The following is an 18160-nucleotide window of genomic DNA, read 5'->3' as shown; positions in this document are numbered from 1 at the left end:
TGTGTTTCAACTTTCAATATACAACTTTTGGGAAGGGTAACCTGATGTGAAAGATGCTGTATAAACTATAGCAATAATAAATTCTGCATTTCATATTCCACATATATAAACATTGCCCCAAACTAGTTGAAGTCTCTCTCTCTCTCTCTCTCTCTCTCTCTCTCTCTCTCTCTCTCTCTCTCTCTCTCTTTTCCATGTATAGTCAAAATTGAAATGGTGAGCTCCTCTAGTTTTCATAAAAATAGAGAGATCTTTTCTTGTAGCATTTGCTTGGGATGCAGCTCCAGTCCTCTGGTTTTGGTATGTTGCCTGTCAGTGCATAAGAAGACTGGGAAGTCTGCAGGACACTGAGATTTTTAAAATTTCTTCCGTAGATAGAACTCTGTTAGGTTTTAGCTGCAGTCCTTGTGGACATGAATAGCTGGGCATTTCCCCTGTCTTCCTATGATCAGAAACCTTAGGTTGTATCAGAAGTAGGAAGGGCTTAGTGGGACTGGTCAAGGATTCTGTCTTCTCCTGATCTCTGGACAGACATTCTTAGTCTCTGTCCCCGTCCCTCCATAATAATCTCTTAAGCTGGTTTTTGTCAGTTCTTACTATCCCTATCTGGGTGGATGTGCTGTGCAACCCTTCTGACCGTGTCTGTCCATCTTTCTGTGTGCCCACATCAAACTTCTCCATCAGTAACCTCATACAGTCTCTATCAAGCCTGAAATATCAGTGGCATTTAGGGATCAGGTAAGGGCCTTCTTCTTGAAATTCAGTAGCATTTGAGGGACCATGGGCCAGAACTCACAGCTTTTGGTGTGTTGGGAGTTATCTCACATTGGGAGCCACCTATTTCTGGCATGTTTGGATGGCAGGAGGTGGATGTAATATGTGTTAGTTGGAGGTTAGCAGCTTTTAGGTGGTGGGTGGAAGAGTGCCTACCATGGCATTGCCTCAGTGTCTTTTTTCCACCCAAAATCACTTTTGTCACATCCGGGGCACACTCTGTGATTCTCTGTCCCATAGATCTCTCCATGTCTAGTTCTGGGTCCCTATTTCTTTGATCCCTAGGGCTTGCCATCCTAATTCAGTCACTGCCTCTGTGATTCCTGTAATTCATTTTGGGCTTTTCTTCATTGCCTGATTTGCGGAGGTCCTCTCTTCACGACATCTCACTCATTGGGCTCTGTATTCCAGTGGGAATAAAGGTAGGACAGGTGGACACTTGGTGGGCATCATTTACATCAGCCTGGCAGCTGCTGCTGCACTTAGCTTCTTTCCTGAGGGGTTAGATATTTTCACAACACAGTGTGTGTGCTAGATCAGCAGTACTGGAATCAAGGCGTGTCGTGCTTCCTTTTTTAAACACCTCTGATGCTGGAATTCATCTGTTAGGTGGCTGCTTCAAGTTGCCTTCCAGTTGTTGGTGCCCCACCCCGACCCTTGTTTTCTGAGTACCTGGTGATCTTGGTTAGCATCTTTCAAGCATCTTATTAGCACTGCAGGCTCTAGCCTGAGATGATGCCTCTATTTTACTGTCTTGGTTAACTTAAACCTCAGTCTCCACTTTCTGTCAATAACTGTGTTCACAGTAGTTTGTCATTATTTGGAAGAATATATCATTTGGAACTTTCTGAAAAGCTCATTTATATCAATACTCTATATTTATTTCTTGTTATATATTATGTAGGTCGTCTTGCATGGCTGGTATACTTAGTTGGGACAGTTGTAGGAGGAAGATTAACATACACCAGTACAGATGAACATGATGTTATGGACGGAGAATTATCCTGTCGGTAAGTAACAGTTATGTAATTTACAGAAATTTATGTAGTTATAAAAAATTACTTCTTAGTATTACAGGCTAAAGTACTATATTCTATATGTGACTTTTTGAGAATTTTATTTCCCTTTTTCATTTAATAAGTTTTCTTGAATTGATGAGTAAAACCATGACTTAGAGTTTCATTCTAGAAGTTTAATCTCCAGTCACAGGCTTAAGTATGTTCAAGATATTTGTATAAATGATGCACTGGAGATTTAGTTTGCTTTATATTATTTAGGATATGATTTGGTTATATTTAGAATGGTGGCAAAAATGGGTTGGTACACATTAAATGTAATAAGTAGTCAATTCAGTACAAACTTTCATTATGATTTTTCACTGAATTTTTCACATAATGACTACAGCCTTACCTAAGAAGTAATTTAATTATTCTCTTTATATTTGTATTCTGAACTCATGAAAATTACTACATACAAGTAAAACAAATAAATTAATCTTCCATATTTTATTTTAATAATACTATTCCTTATTGCAGAGTTGTGAATGTTTTTATTGAAGACTTAAAATTCAGTGAAAATTAAAAAATTAAAAAAAATTATATTTGGTGATTACTACTCTCATTTTGATAGACTCTGAATCTTTTTAATTAATTTTTGTGGATATATGTGCATACCAAATGTGTGTTTATAAACTTGTATTAAGACAAAAATATATGGCTGTTTTGTTTTGTAAACTAAAATGGAGTTTCTACCCGACTTATTTTAGGCTATTGCAAAAAATAAATGAGTTACTAGGTTAAAAAAAAAATTCTTAGAATGATGGTTGGCCAATAGTAAACAAGTAGTAAGTAATGTATTCACACATATCTTTTTAAAATCAAATATAGTATCATATTATGAATATTTAGCCTAGACATGAAATATTCTAAGTTGTGTCATAAGTTAACTAGATCTTTGCTTTTGGAAGTTTAGATTCTTAGTTCTTCCTTATTCTGAATTGCCTTCAATTAAATATTATTTTAACTATCTTTCTGTGACGTAAAAAATTAAATTAGAGTTCCTTTCTAAAAGCTCTGTATCTGGTCATATGTATGTAGCTTGTTGAAGGCTTACGGTTCTTTGTTGTGACCTTTTTGAAAAGTTGTACCAATGAGCATTCATAATCTGATAACCCCAGATTCAAAATGCTCTCAAATCTGAAACTTTAGTTTAAACATGAGAATTAAAAAGTTTTGAATTTTGAAGCCTTTGAATTTTAGATTTTCAGAGTAGGTATGTTTAAATGGAAAATTCTGTCCAAATATCCCCAAATAAAAAAAAAAAAATCCTTGAAGTTTGAAATTATTCTATTTTTATGCATTTCAGATAGGGGATACTCAGTCTGTATCTGTTTATCCTCCAAACTCAAAAGACTATGAGAATTACTTGGTTTTCAGCAGTTGAACACTAGATAATAGGATATATGTATATATATTTTTTTTTCTAGCTTTAGTTAACAAACATCTTTTTTAAATATGTATTTCTTCATTTCTAGTGGTGTTAAATAATCTTTTCTATTCCTATTTTACCATTTGTATTTCTTCTTTGTGATTTTTCTGTCTGTATTGATTATGTCATTTATTTGATTTGGTTCAGTATATATTGAACATCTTAATATTTTTCTATTCTAAGTGTTAATCTGGTAAGGCCAGCTCCTCCTTCCATTGATTTGAGATACCACTTACACTTTACACAAAATTCTCGTCTTTTTCTAGGCCTTTCCATTGGTCCTAGAAATATTTTGTTGCACTACTCTGACCCTCCTAAGTCCTTAAAATTATTATATGGGGCTGTAATATTCTCTCTCATTATTATTTGGAAATATCTTCCTAAGTATTTGATAAACATCATAATTCTGAATAAAATTTTTCTTTGCAATTCATATCCTTTTCAGTCTTTAAAACATTTTAATAAAATTTGAACTTGAATATTCATATTTTTAGTTTTTTTAAGTTTTATTTCCTAAGTCAGATTAAATGCCTTGAAAATTTGAACAATAAGTACCCAGTCTTTTTAAATATTTTAATTATTAATCAAGTGAAAAATTTGCCTTTATATCATCTTTTAAGATAACATTGCATATTTAGCAAAATTGAAATTAAGTATTCTTTTCATTTTTTTAAGCTTTCTATCATTAAGTGGGATACTTCTAAGAAAATACGTAATAGGGAATAAAAACAGATAAGTATTTACCAAATAGTATTTACCATATTTCCCTGACATATTTCATGTGTCACATTGTGGTTCACTAAATTGCTCAAGCCTGGACCATGAAAGTTGTCCTTAATTTTTCTTCTTTATTTTTTTCTTTCTCCGGTATTCATATAGTCATCAAATTCCATCAGTTGTGCCTTGTGTTTATCCCACTCATTTCTTCTGTCAGTTTAGCTTCTGTCATCTTTTACCTGGACTAGGGATTCAGCTTGTAAATGGACTCCTGCTTCTACTTTGTAGCCAGGGTAATTTTTCTTAAGTACAGATTTGATTATGTTATTGCTTTGGTTTTCTCTGAAATGATATTCCATTAGTTCGTGTGTGTGTGTGTGTGTGTGTGTGTGTGTGTGTGCGTGCGTGTTTCCTTTTTTTTTTCTTATGGATTAAAATCAAAGTGGCTTATCAGGTTCTTCATAATCTGACTTTTGCCTTTTCTCATTAGCCTTATCACTTGTCCCTGCTTGAAAGCTATAGTAAGTATTTTTCAGTTCATAAATGAGCCAGGTTTTCTTCCTTTAAATGGAGTCACATGCTTCTTCTTTATTCTCTATCAGTCACTTTCCCATTTCTGGGAAAAAATTACGTGACACTATTTAAAAGAGGAAAGGATTTTTTTTGTTGTTGTGATTTTTTTTTTTGTCTTACGTCTTACATGATTTAGTCTTTGGTTGTTTGTCTTCAAGGCCGAAACGTCATTGCAGAAAGTTGCTTGATGCAAGGCAGCCAGGGATCTTAGAGAGAAAACAGAGGAGCAGGGGTCAAGTATATACTCCTCCAGGTTCACACCTCACCTCTGAGCATGAAACTCTTGGGGGTGTTTAGGTCTAAACTGTAACAGTCCTCTACAACCCTCCCGACCATCCTCTCCGGCCCGTGTCCATCTCTAAAGGTCATCAGAGTATTAACATTTTCAGCATTGGTGAATAGTGTTTTCTGAGATAAGCTCTTGGCCGTGAGTCCCTTTAAAAATCCAAAAGAAAATTAAATACTTGCAAAATACAGTGCACTAAATATACATTCTTACTTCAAAAGCAAGGAGCAGAGGATGGAAAGGAATGAGACCAAAGCAAGATGAAACCCCTCAGGATAAACACTAAATCTTGTAGCTCCACGTACAAAGCTCAGGGCAAGTGGTGGTGAGATGTAAAAGGTTTGAGTACAGCACCTTCCCTACAACTTTGCATCCCACAGGTTGGGCAGGCTTGCTTACTGCTTGCAGTTTTCCTCAGCAGACATTCAGCATTCATAACATCTCCTGCTTCCTGGGTCTCCGCTCACTCGCACAGCTTTACTCATTGCTGTCCCAGGGACATATTGCCTGGGCTTCCAGGACTTTGAAATTTGGGTCAAAGCCTTCCTGATCCCACAACCCTAACACTCTATATACCTGAAAACCAGTACTATATGGATAACACCAAAGTCTGCCATCTGCTTGAGCTGCGGCCAGGCTCCTTTAGACCATGGGCTGCAATAGCATGGCCTCCTTCACCTATGACTACAGAGGCCTCTCTGTGCTTGGATGGTTGTCCTTAGAGAAACACTTCCTTAGGTGACTGAATAAGCAGTGTACAATCAGGATCTCCTCTGAAAGCAGTCTTTCAAATGAGTTTATCCTTTTGTGCATTTGGAACTGCAAAGAGTGGCATCTGGTCAATTCCTGAGATATCTTCAAATCATCTTTCCTATTATCTTGATGCAGACTAGTTGACTTCTTTTTAATGCTAATCTTTTCAACAGCCTGCTCTCTTTAACTCAACTTTACAGGTACTTCTTTTCTAATGAAACATCAAACTTCTTATCACCTGGCTTTGCTTTTTTTCTTCTGATTCTTACTGTAAAGCTGGCAAAAAGTACCCAGCAATATACAAGGGACAACAGGAATATTGGGCTGCATTGAAATTTCCTCCACCAGATTGATTAGTTTGCCATCTTTTTTTTTTTTTTTTTGCTTTTTTTTATTAGTATACGTTTATGATACTTAATAAATATATTTATTCATTGTGGGGAATATCATGTCATATATTGATCCTTTTTTACTTCTGCTTTCCCTTCCTTCTCTTTAAATTCAGCCTTAATAAAATCTTGGGGCATGGACAAACTACAGACCATTTTTGACCAGAATGAACCATTCATGGCCTCTAGTCCAGTTTCCGGTACAGTCTTCATTCTTACTGAAACCTCACGAGCCTGGTCTTTACTCTTTGCATGTTCAGATACAGTCTTAGTAATAGCCCCACTCCCAGTATCCATTTTCTGTATTAGGCATTTTTCAGTCACTGGGATAAAATACACAACACCAACAGCTTAAAGGAGGAAAAGTTTATTTTGATTCACATTTCAGAGGACTCAGTGCATAGTTGGTTGTCACAGGGACTTGGTTGAGGAAAGCTTGTCAATCAGTGGCAACCCAGAAGCTAAGGGAAAAGGGAGGTGCTAGGGACCAGAGCACATCCTTTCAGGTCACCTTATATGTGACCTGCCCCAGGTGATGAGGCTTGACCTCAAACCCAGACTTTTGGAGACTTAAACTCTAACAATCTCTGCCTGATTTCATCCTATGATATTAGTAATCCTTGCCATTTTCTGTGTGACATTTACTGTAAAACATTACTTTCTTTTTTTTTCTTTTTTGGGGATTGAACTCAGGCCCTTGTGCTTGCCAGGCAAGTGCTTATTCTACTGAGCCATCTCCCTGGGCCCAACATTTCTTTACTCTAATTGCCTTTTTAAATTGTCTTTCCCTTAATAGGTTATAGATTTCTATAGGATTGAGTATACATGTATATCTTGCCTCCTGTTGTATTGTAAACACCTAATATACATTTGCCATATCGTAAGCCCTTAAGTATTTGTTGACCTAATGGATATTTCTTAAATTTGGAATATAAACAATGAATAAATTAATATCCATTTTGTTTTGGTTGTGATGATGTACTTGTACTGTGATCAAAATTAATGATTTGTCCTTTTATTCGTTCCATGCTTTTTACAAAAATAATTAAAATAGAGGAAAAATAGAGGTAGGGAAATAATTTGAAACTGGGAATATTGTGTGTGTATGTGTGTGTGTGTGTGTGTGTGTGGTGTGCATGTGTATGTATGTGCACATATGCATGCGCTGCAGTGCTCTTAAGCAATGGTTAGAAGTGGCTACAAATCTTTGGAGGAGTGTGTGGCAGAGAGTGCTACTTGTTTACCCTTATTTTTCCTTTCTCTTTTAAGACCTGATTGTCTTGCTGGGCAAATGCCTGCTGTTAACAAAAGTTACACTTACTAAACTATATAGCAGTCTGTTCTATTCCATTGGATATAAGGGAATGTGGTGTGTGCACCATCTGTAGAATGAATGGGTGGAACTGAAGAAGCCATCTTAGACCACAAAGTGACTATGCGGGCAAGTGTAACAAGATGCAGTGAACCTGAGCCTCTGATACACCAAGGAGTACCAACCAGCCCTGGAACACTCACTTGGATTTTTGCTTGAGAGAAAATAAACACCTGTATTGCTTAAGCAGTTGTTATTTTGGATTTCAGGCACTTGCAGCTGAACCTGTACAACTATCAAAACTTCTTTGACAGATGGATCTTATACCTTGCTTGGAATTCTTTCCTACTCTCCTACTGGGATATCATTGCTTCTTAGGTGAATATAAATCACCAGCTTAATATAAGTTGTAAAGGCACCCCAACAAACTATTTTGATTTCACTGTTCTTCATTGGATTTGGGAATGTGTACTCTAAAAAGGAAATAAGAATAAAAGAAAGTGTATAGAATCAACAACAACTGCAGTAGAAGGGAGGTTCTTCTCAAAGAATTTAAAAGCAAGATATATCTTAAGTCACTTGACAAATCACCTGGATCCAGAGATGAAGTTTGATGTATGTATCTATTTAATCTACTATTTGACTAATACACAGACTTTAAAAGTGAGCTTTTTTCTTCTGCCCAAAATTGAAGGACATATCCTTAGAAAAATAACCCAAACATTGTTACAGTAATCTAATCTTTAAATTAATTCTTCAGCAAATTCTCTTTCATAAATCAGAATGGTATTGAAGATACTTAGTAGGTGAAGCATACTTGAAAAAAGCATTTTGACATGAACAGAAAATAATCAGTATAAAATGATTCAACATATATGTACTTAACACTGATAGTATGTACCAACTTTTTAAACAGTGCTTATGTCTTGACAGGCTACCAACTGAGCTCAAGGCCAGCCTGATCTATAGGCAGAAACCTTTAAAAAAAAATTCAAATGTATCATAGAGATAGGTATTAAAAGAAAAGCAGGTTTGGTGGCTTTCCTGTAATCCCAGCAGTTCAAGGGGATTTTGAGTCTGAGCCCAGCCTTAGTGATTTAGCAAGACTGTCTCAAAAAAAGAAAAAAAGGAGCCTAGGGATCTGGCTCAGTGAGACGGCTTTAGATTCAATCCCTAGTACTGACAAACAGAAAAACAAACAAACAAAAAAACCCAACAATAATTTAAATTAAATTAAAACTTCATGCCTAGGCAAGCTCAGGGACTGGGGTGCAATCCCTGGGATCACATGCCTTGCCGGCTCAGCAAGCCTGGGTGTGGTGACACGTGCCTGTAATCCCAGCACTGGGGAAGCTGAAAACAGGAGGATCACTGTGAGTCCAAGCTGCGTAATGAAACTCTATACCAAATACATTAAAAAAAAAGTAATTAATTAAAACTTCAGATTCAAATGAGATGTTACTTATGGAAAACCCATAAAAGAAAAAAAGGACAAAAGTTTTGTATATAAGCAAGCAACAACAACAACAACAAAAAAACTTCTGCATGGAATTTTTTTAAAAGACCATAACCAAAATTAAGAGACACATCAAAAAAGAAAAATGTTTCAAAGGCAGAGTTCAGTTCTTTAGTGTGTAAAGGATTGGAGAAATCAGTATTAAAGGACAATCTAATAGGAAAAGGTCAGCGAAAGATATCAACAAACGCATCTGAGAAAAGAACATACAGATGGCTTAAAACATCGAAAATTTTAACCTCACATGAGAGAGACAAATTATCCTACAGAGAGATGGCAGCCTATTTTTCAGATTTCCAGAAATCCTAAGATTTCATATTATCAAGAATGACCTTCTTTATGTATGTATAGAGGATACTGTTGTGAACTGATGGTAGGGATATATTGTTTTAATTTCTATGAAGGGCAATTTTTAAATGGCTATTAAAATTATAAAAGTATATATGGTGAGCCACTAGGTCAATACTTAGAAATATGTATTGTAAAAGTATATTGTGAAATATATACAAAATTGTTAATTGCAGCATTTTTGTCACCAAAAAAACTGTAAAAAACTTTAGTGTCAATCAGTAAGGGGAACAATTGGAAATAAATACTAAACTCTTAAAATAGAATGTTATCAGTTGCACCAGAGATTGAGAGAGCTCTTTAGGTCTGACAAAGAAAGATCTTTTAAGATATATTGTAAAGTAGAAAAAAACTGCTTTGAGCCATATACATGATGTTCTTTGGGTGTACATTAAAAGGATTTGGAGAATATATAGTCTTATATACCTATATTATAAGAATATATTGTGTAAGACTATATGTATTACAGTTTTTCACCTTGTGTGTTTCCCTTCGATTGTCTTTAGCCATAAATCATTAATGTTTATGTATTTTTAAAGTACACATCCCTAAAAGGAGTGAGGTGGGTCAGAGCTAGGTACAGCTGCTTTTGTACAAATTAAGAACGAGCATGATTCTTTAATAAATTAGTATAGTTTTCTGATTTTTTTAGTGCAAAGCATTTGTTAGCCTCTCACCAGAAAATGTTAATGAAAATAGAGAACTTTGGAGGATTTCTTTTTAGAAATTAAAGATTGAGCTTTTTATTATATTGAATTAAGCTTTTGCTCTATGAAATTTTGCTTACACACCATGTCATTTATGATTTTCTAATAACAGTTTCTAAAAATAAAAATTTATGATTTTATGATAACTAATGATAGCTCATAGTGTTGGAATGTTTAATTTTTATTAAGATTACTTGATATTTTAGGTAAAAAAATGATGACTCATTAAGAAAATTATGTAACATGATGTATATAGTTTGTGATTTTCTTTTGAATTTTGATTTATATGATCCTAAAATATTTAACTATTTAGAAATGTAAGTTAGCAATACTTTTAGTAAAAGTATGTGCGTATGTTTACTTATATAAAGATTTTATATTTAAATGTATGTGCTATTTGTCTCTATGTTTAAACTTTAATACCTGTTTGTATACAATGTTTTTTCATACATGTATATTTATGTCTTAGAAAAAAAGAATAAAAGGAATTATATGAAATTGTAGTATGTTCCAGGGGTAGGATTTCAGAGGATATATAAACATTTAAAAATTTTGTATGTTTTTGTTTTCCCACTTTTTACAGTGGTTATATGTTTATGACAAATATTTTAATTTTGTTTCTGCAACAATTTTTACTGAAGCATTTTTTTCCCTTCATGAAAAGAGTTTTTCAGCTTATATCTTTAATGGATACTGGATTGCCTCAATGTTCTAATGAGAAAATAGAGCTTGCAATTCTATGGTTCTTGGATCAGTTTCGTAAAACATATGTTGGCGATCAGCTTCAGAGAACCTCAAAGGTAGGTTTTTACTATAAGAGATTTTTTTTCAAACATGTTACTATAGATGGAAGATGTATACATCTAACAGCTGTGAGCTGAATAATATATCTAGTTAGTCTCTATGAAAAATTTAATTGATTAATCAAACTCAATGATGACTTGGTGTTCAAATGTAATGTGAAATTAGTTCACTTATTTTATTCTTATATTTACCATTTTCTTGAAAATGGACTGGCAAAGAAGTAACAGTTTTTACATGCATGGTCATTAAATAGTTAAAATTAAACTCTTCAATGTATTTTGCTTTTATATATCAAGATGGGAAACAAGTTTTGCTCTTTTAGTATTTCTGATGGGTATTTTGCAGTTACAAATTTATGTGATTTTCAGTATATTTCCTCTAATTCATTGGCATTTTGTATGGTAAATAATGGGTAGGAGAATTCAGATGCATACTTGCCATGCTACAGTCAAATAGGGAAAATTTGTAATATAATTAAAAGTTTAACATTAAGAAGTTTAGATGAGTTGATCTTGGGCAAATGAGAGATCACTGAGTGTATTTATGGCAACCTGAAGTAAATACATAGTTGTTCAACAACTCTGTATTCATGAGTTCCACATATTTGGATTCAACCAATTATAGATTGAAAGTATTTAAAAATAAAAGTTCATATGTACTGAACTTCTTATTCCCTCAACAGTGTAGTCTAAAAACTACTTATATAGCAGTTACATTGCATTAGGTATTATAATACAGATGAGTTAAAGTATGTGAGAAATATGTATAGGTTACATGCAAATGCTACACCATTTTATTTGGGAGAACTAAACATCTGAGGATTTTGGTATCAAATCCTGACAAATAAGTATATTCATGGCCCTAAGACTATATTGTTGCTTTTATTTATTTTTTTTCTAGAATAGTAATTTTTCAAAACCACCTCTGTAAATAGTTTAAAGCATATTCTTAATTCCATTTAGATTTGTCTCAGTAGTATTAAAGGATTTCTTAATGGAAAATCCTAAAAAAAATAACCAAAAACCTTTTTATACTTAATTGAGCTTTCTTAATCCTCAGAAATTTACCTTAATATTCAGTTTACTTATGATCTGATTATAATTACATAAAAGAGTGAAAAAATACTTGGTTTTAAGATTATCTTTTAGTCAATTTCAGCTATAATTTTTTTGCTATTTAAAGTAAGATAGCTTGAAACTATACTATATCTAATATACTATATTTCATTGCTAAATGAGATTAATATTAATAAACGTAGAATTTAGCTGCCACTGAATGAGATAATTAGAATATGAAGTAGAAATAAGTGTTTTAAATGGTCAGTAAAACAAATTGAAACCCAACAGGTTTTATTTTATTCCATTGTATAAAATTTGTACAAAGTGCCTGTTTTAAACTCCCACATTTGTTGCTTAAAAATTGAATATAAATCAAATGATAGATTGTCTTAGTTAATATACTGAAAGAATTTGTTATTTTTCTTTTGCAAAAGCCAACAGTTCAAAAACGTTATAATCCAGATTCATTGGTCTTGAATCTTTAACTCAGAACAGTATTATGTAGAATAGAAAAGCTTGCTAATTACTGTCTTTAAAGTATTTAGAAAAATATGTAACATGAGACTGTTTTAGAACAGTGATACTTAAGATTTCTTTTTCAAAAAAAAATTTAAAGATGATAAGAGTGAATTTTAGATGGTTATTTTCTCCTTTTTGGGGAAAAAGCATGCATTTGGGGAAAACTATATACATTATCAGACTGATGTTGATTTTCATATTATAAAATTTTATAACATTATAAGGTGAATGTATCTTACCTTTTTATGGGTTCAGTGCTAAGATGACTTTATTTCTAAGGTATTTCTGTTACATAGCCCTGAACTAAAAAGTCCCAAGTTTCTGATTTTATCTTCTGATCTCTGTAGAAATCATTTTGGGGGATTCCTAATATGTTTCCTATCACTGAGGAACCCTGCACTCTTTTATTCCTTACAATAAGCCTCCAAGATTGGTATACTATTCTCATTTTACTAATGAAAAACAGGTTCTAAGACACTTAACCAGTACTGTATATACTGAGTCCTTCTTTCATGGTTTCAAACAGTTTCAGGTAAAAAATATGTTAAAAAAAAAAAAAAACCCAAAAAACAAACAACCTGCATCTGTATAGAACATGTAGAGATGTTTTTCTTGTCATTGTCCCCTAAATAATATCTTGTAATGCCTATTTATTCAATGTACATTGTATTAGATACTAGAAGTAATTTAGAAATGACTTAAATCATATAAGATAGACTATATACAAATAGTATGTCATTTTATTTAAGTTACTTGAGCATCTAAAAATTTTAGTATCCAGGAGTCCTTAAACCAGTTCCCCACACATACCCAGGGGCAAGTTTGTACTCTTTTTTTTTTTTGGTGTCTAATCAAGGAAGAGTAAGTATGAATGGTTTCTTGATAGTTATATTATCTGAGTTCAGACTGTGTTTAACAAAAGATGATATTAGATATATAAGTGAATAATAACCATTAGAACACACTTATTTGTACTAGGGATTGTGGTAAGCACTTTTAAATATTACCTCATTTAACTGCATCCTAAGATTTTTTTTTTTTTTTAATGTCATGGCAAGTTTCTAATAATTTTATTTTACTTATTTATTTTGTATTTTAGGACAGGGTGTACAGGATCTCACTGCATAGATCGGACTTATAGTGATTCTCCTGTTTATAGCCTTCCAAGTGCTGGGATTACAAGTGCGCGCTACCATGCTCAGTCTCAATTGCCACCTCAGCGTGCCCTGGGGGGTGGGACCGGCAGGGCAGGCCTGGGGATCGAACTCCCAGCTCCTGCATCTGTCTAAGCAGGTGCTTTAATCCACTGAGCTATTTGGCCAGTCCTTATTTTATTTATTTTGAAGAGTAAAACTGAAAACATAAACAAATAGTAGAAACAAAGATAGAAACAGGGTAACATATGACAATACATATGTTACAGATTTCAAAACAAATTGCAAATTAGCAGTGGTTGTTGTATTATGTATTTTATTTGCCAAATCTGTTGCTCAGATTAACAGATAATGGTTATGCAAGCTTGGACAAACAATTGAATATTAACCCTTACTTTCAATAAACCTTAAATTTTGTCTTTTTTACTTTTTAAAAAAATTATTTAAAGAGAGTATAATAATTGATGAGACATTAGAAGTGGTTTACATTTGGAAGACCAAATTGAGAGGTATTCAGTCGTGGTTTTTGTATTACACATTGTTTTCCCTAAGAGTGTGATTTAAAAGGTTACTCCTCTCTTGTGCATACTTTGTCAGCTTCCTATATCAATATTTCATTCTTTCGTTTCATACTTTGTATAAGCTAAGCTTTACAACTTTAACAGTTTTATTTTGTAATTCTGGATATTAGAACAAAATGTTTTCTGCCTTAATAAAAGGCAGTTTAAAAAAATCAAACTCTTGCTTCTTTATCTTATTCTGTTAATTTCTCCCTATCTCTCACACCAGACACTATCCACTCAAATTTATGGGAGAATTTATTTTATCTGTCATCTATAGCACAAATGTATCCCCTATTTTAGCATTTATTACAGTGCTTTATAATTATTTGCTAGAGAAACATGTGTTGAGTGGAATTTTGGTTAGAACTACTTGGGCCTCATGTATGTTTTTCTCCAAGGATCTGACATGTGTTTTGTATGCTTTTTACTAATTTGAAAACATTTAGTAGAATTCTATGAGAAATGGGTCTAGATCTCTCCTATTTTGTATTTTCAGGCTATTTGAGTTGGAAAATGATGCTTATCTGAATAAAATTACTCAGCACCTATAAATGAGGTATAATATGTATTAGCATCATGAAAATTTGTTAAAAATCTCTATAAATAATATAATTTATACAAATAAATACATTATGAATAAAGGTAGAATCTCTGGCTCATTTTATTTTGAATCCTAAGTGATATATATGTGAGAAATATATAGTATAAGAAAGAAAATTTATAGTCATTTATGGAATAGTCTGTTCCAGTAGTTTACTCAGAATTTGATAAGCATCTGATCTCATGCTCAAAAAATACAGTGAAGATAATTACAATATTTTATTAACCTTTTCCCTTTTTATAGATATGGGTGGGGCTTTGACTCAGTATGTTTAAGTGTTTGAACTTGAGTTTAGATTCAAATATCTATTTCCTGAGTCTTGTTTCTAACCACTTTGTTATATGCTTCATATTTTATATTAGATTAGGAATGGGTCTGCTGACTTTTCTAGTCAAATACTGAATGGACCCTTCAAACTCAACAGGTTCTGAAAATAAATTTTAATGAAACTTTGTCTTTCTACTTTCCTATTTAAGGAGGAGTGACACTAAGTTCAAAAGTTTTCTTTGCACTTCATATATCTAGTCTGTCACCTAACTGGGCTCATTTTATTTTCTAAATATCTCTCAAGTCTACTCTTTTCTCTGGTCCCTACCTTTTTATCTTCACTATCATCGCTTGTTACTTCTCACTGGTTTTCAAAATTTTCTAATTGCTCTCTTTGTTTCTATTTTGCTTTTTCCCTTTACTGGTCTATTTTTCATATTGGCTACTGTATGCTTTGTGTCTAGATGTCACCCAAAAGCCTCATGTAGTCATAGGTGGGCTTTTCAGTGATGCCTGGATCTAGAGTGTGTGATGTGGGAGTTGATTCGTGGTGCAAAGCTAGGATCAGGGACACTAAGATTAAGGGTATAAGTTCTACATGCCCTAGGTAGCCTGGATAAGATATAGATAGATAGATAGATAGATAGATAGATAGATAGATATGTATGTATGAGCTGTGGTCATATCTGCTTGTTTTTGCTATCTTCTGCCCACCCTGAACTGTTTGTTCTATGCTGTGTCTGTCTGCCATGCCACTCTACCTTAGAGCCAACAGATTATGGACTGAAACCTCTACAGACTGTGAGCTAAGTAAACCTTTTCCCCTTTTACTTGGGTGTCAGGTATTTTGTCTTAGCAACAAGAAAAGTAATTTAAGACAAGTCTGTGTAGTATTTATCTTCATTAGAAAGTAAAAGATTATATGCTACAAACAGGTATCAGTAAAAATTTTAAAAAGAAAGCAAGAGAGAATACCTTATGCCACTTTGTTAACTCTTAACTTTGCTATATTTGCTCCAGATGTGGGCTTTTTTCAGTGGAGCATTGATGATCCTTTTAGTGTCCTAATTCTGTTTTTTTGTTTGTTTACACATTGCTTAAAAGTAACAAAGATCCTATATTTATTGTTTTTCATGTTTTCATACATTTATAAGCAAAATAATATTAGCTCCATATAAGAGTGTTATGCAGTTTGGATGCTCAGGAACTTTTATCAGTACTGCTTTTGTGAATTATCCATGATGATAGGTATTATGGCTTAATATTATGCCTTAATATTAATATTATGGCTTTAAATATATCCAAAGCCTCACACAGTCCTAGGTCATAAATGGGGTTCTTTGGAATGGCTGGACCTAGGGTGTGTGACGCTGACATCAGGATGCTGGGATTGATTCATGGTACAATACTAGAGTTAAGGGTGTGCATGCTGCCTTCCCTGAGGGTGAGTATCCTGGACATAAGATACAGAGAGAAGACTGCTGTTGTTGCTTGTCACTTGTTGCTTACTGCTGCTTTGCTGCTTCGCTGCCCTCTACCATGCCACTGTGCCTTGGAGCCAGCTGCGAATGGTCTAAAACCTCTATGAACTACTGTGAGCTGAAATAAACTTTTCCTACTTTAACTTTTGATGTTGGGTATTTTTTCTCCAGCAACGTGAAAGTAAGATAATAAATGTCATCTTAAATAATTAATTATTGAGTGTATTACGATATAATACTAAGCTCTTACGTACTTAACTTTTTCTCAGAAGTTATTTTTAGAGTTCTTCAAACCATACTAGAATAAATATTCTTATACTTCTCACATGCATGTGAAGATAAATAACATGAATAGACTTGGTAGGCCACAGAATGAATATATCATTAGCTTTATAAGGTTTTCAAATTGTCTTCCTAACTGTTGTTTTCCCTTCCCCACCTATGTATTTCCATTCCTCTGTGTTGTCATAATACATGCTTTTATCAGACCTTCAGTTTTATCAGTCTTTAGGAAACACATTTTGTTCTGTACCTATGCTAAATTTTGATTTCCCATTATTTACCAACAAGCCACTACTTATGGTCACATTTTGTCTACCTTGGCAGCTTATTCTTTGGATTTTTCATTCCACTCTGTAACATGATTTTTCACCTACTGTGTGTTCTGCTGCCTTTCCCCTTTTGTATTCCTACTTCTTATTCAATAGCTTTTAGTAACCACTATGTATTAATGGTAAAAATACAAAGGAAAATATTGTTGCTGATCTCCTCAGTAAAATTTTAGTAAAGGAGAACATGGAAAAATAAAGAAAAAGGTTATAAAATATATCTATTTGTGCTTTCAAATAAAATATGATAGAAAAAAGTAAGAGACAAAGTGCTAAGTTCATGCTGCTGGGAAATTTGGTTATTTCTACATGAAAATTTGGATTATGATTTTACATCAGTTCTCAGTAGGTTAGAGGAAACTATGAAAAGCTCAAGATCATCTTAATAATATATGGATAAGAAAAAAATTAAGGTATAAAAGCCCTAATTACGTATCTATAGATTGTTATGTTGTACCTATATTAATAGTCAAATCTCCAATGTATTACAATTCACAATAAACAAAGTAACAAGAAAAGTCTTAGACTGAGAAGACATGCATGTAATTTGAAAGCAATCAATATTCAGTTGTACAATTTCCATGAATAAATCAGAGCAAAACTATTTGGTATAACCAAATCTGTAATTGTAACCTAGTGGAAAAAAGGAACTATACCAAAGCAAGCAGAACAAACAACATAGTGAAGATTGAAAATTAAGGAAACAGATTAACAAACAATAGCAATAATCTATAAAACTCAGCTTTGTTCTTTGTAAAGATCAAGAAAATCGGCCAACAGGTGGACTGAGAGAGGGAGGGATGGGAGAGAAAGGAAGAGAGGGAGGGAACCAGAAAGGAAGAAGAGGGATGGGTAATAGAGGGAAAATAAATGAACTCATAGTACATGTACTTTTTGTTTAAAGACTTACTTGGTTAACAATTTATGATTGGTCTCTTTCTTTGTACATGTCTGTACATCTTGTTTATAAACCTGAGTCTTTTTTTGTATAGTACACCTTGTTTATATAGTACTGTAGTTTTTCCTGCTTATATATACTGTGATATTCTGCTACATATTACAGTACTGCATGCAATAATAGTTTTATTTGCAGTACTGCATGCAACTAAGAAAGCACAGTCATCCAGTTAAGTGTTTTCTTTGTTCTGGATATTGTTATGTACATACTATATGCAATTCCTCATTTAGCAGCCAATTCATTTAATGACCTAGTTGCAGGAAGAGAACTCAGTTTTGTTTGTTT

At 33.4% G+C, this 18160-nt stretch overlaps 1 protein-coding gene across 2 annotated transcripts in view; it reads left to right on the top strand.

The window, feature by feature from the left end:
- Positions 1 to 18160, top strand: part of Ranbp17 (RAN binding protein 17) — a 390835-nt gene that overhangs the window by 96903 nt on the left and 275772 nt on the right. For both annotated transcript variants that reach the window (XM_004637026.2, XM_023721795.1), the window contains exons 13-14: positions 1679 to 1784; positions 10527 to 10662. In XM_004637026.2, coding sequence (XP_004637083.1) covers positions 1679 to 1784; positions 10527 to 10662 — 242 coding nt within the window. The remainder of the gene's footprint in view (positions 1 to 1678; positions 1785 to 10526; positions 10663 to 18160) is intronic.

This window comes from Octodon degus, unplaced genomic scaffold (assembly GCF_000260255.1).
Source record: "Octodon degus isolate 3935 unplaced genomic scaffold, OctDeg1.0 scaffold00085, whole genome shotgun sequence".
Taxonomy (NCBI): domain Eukaryota; kingdom Metazoa; phylum Chordata; class Mammalia; order Rodentia; family Octodontidae; genus Octodon; species Octodon degus.
Note: the sequence above shows the minus strand (reverse complement) of the source record. Positions and strands in the feature narration are given on the sequence as shown.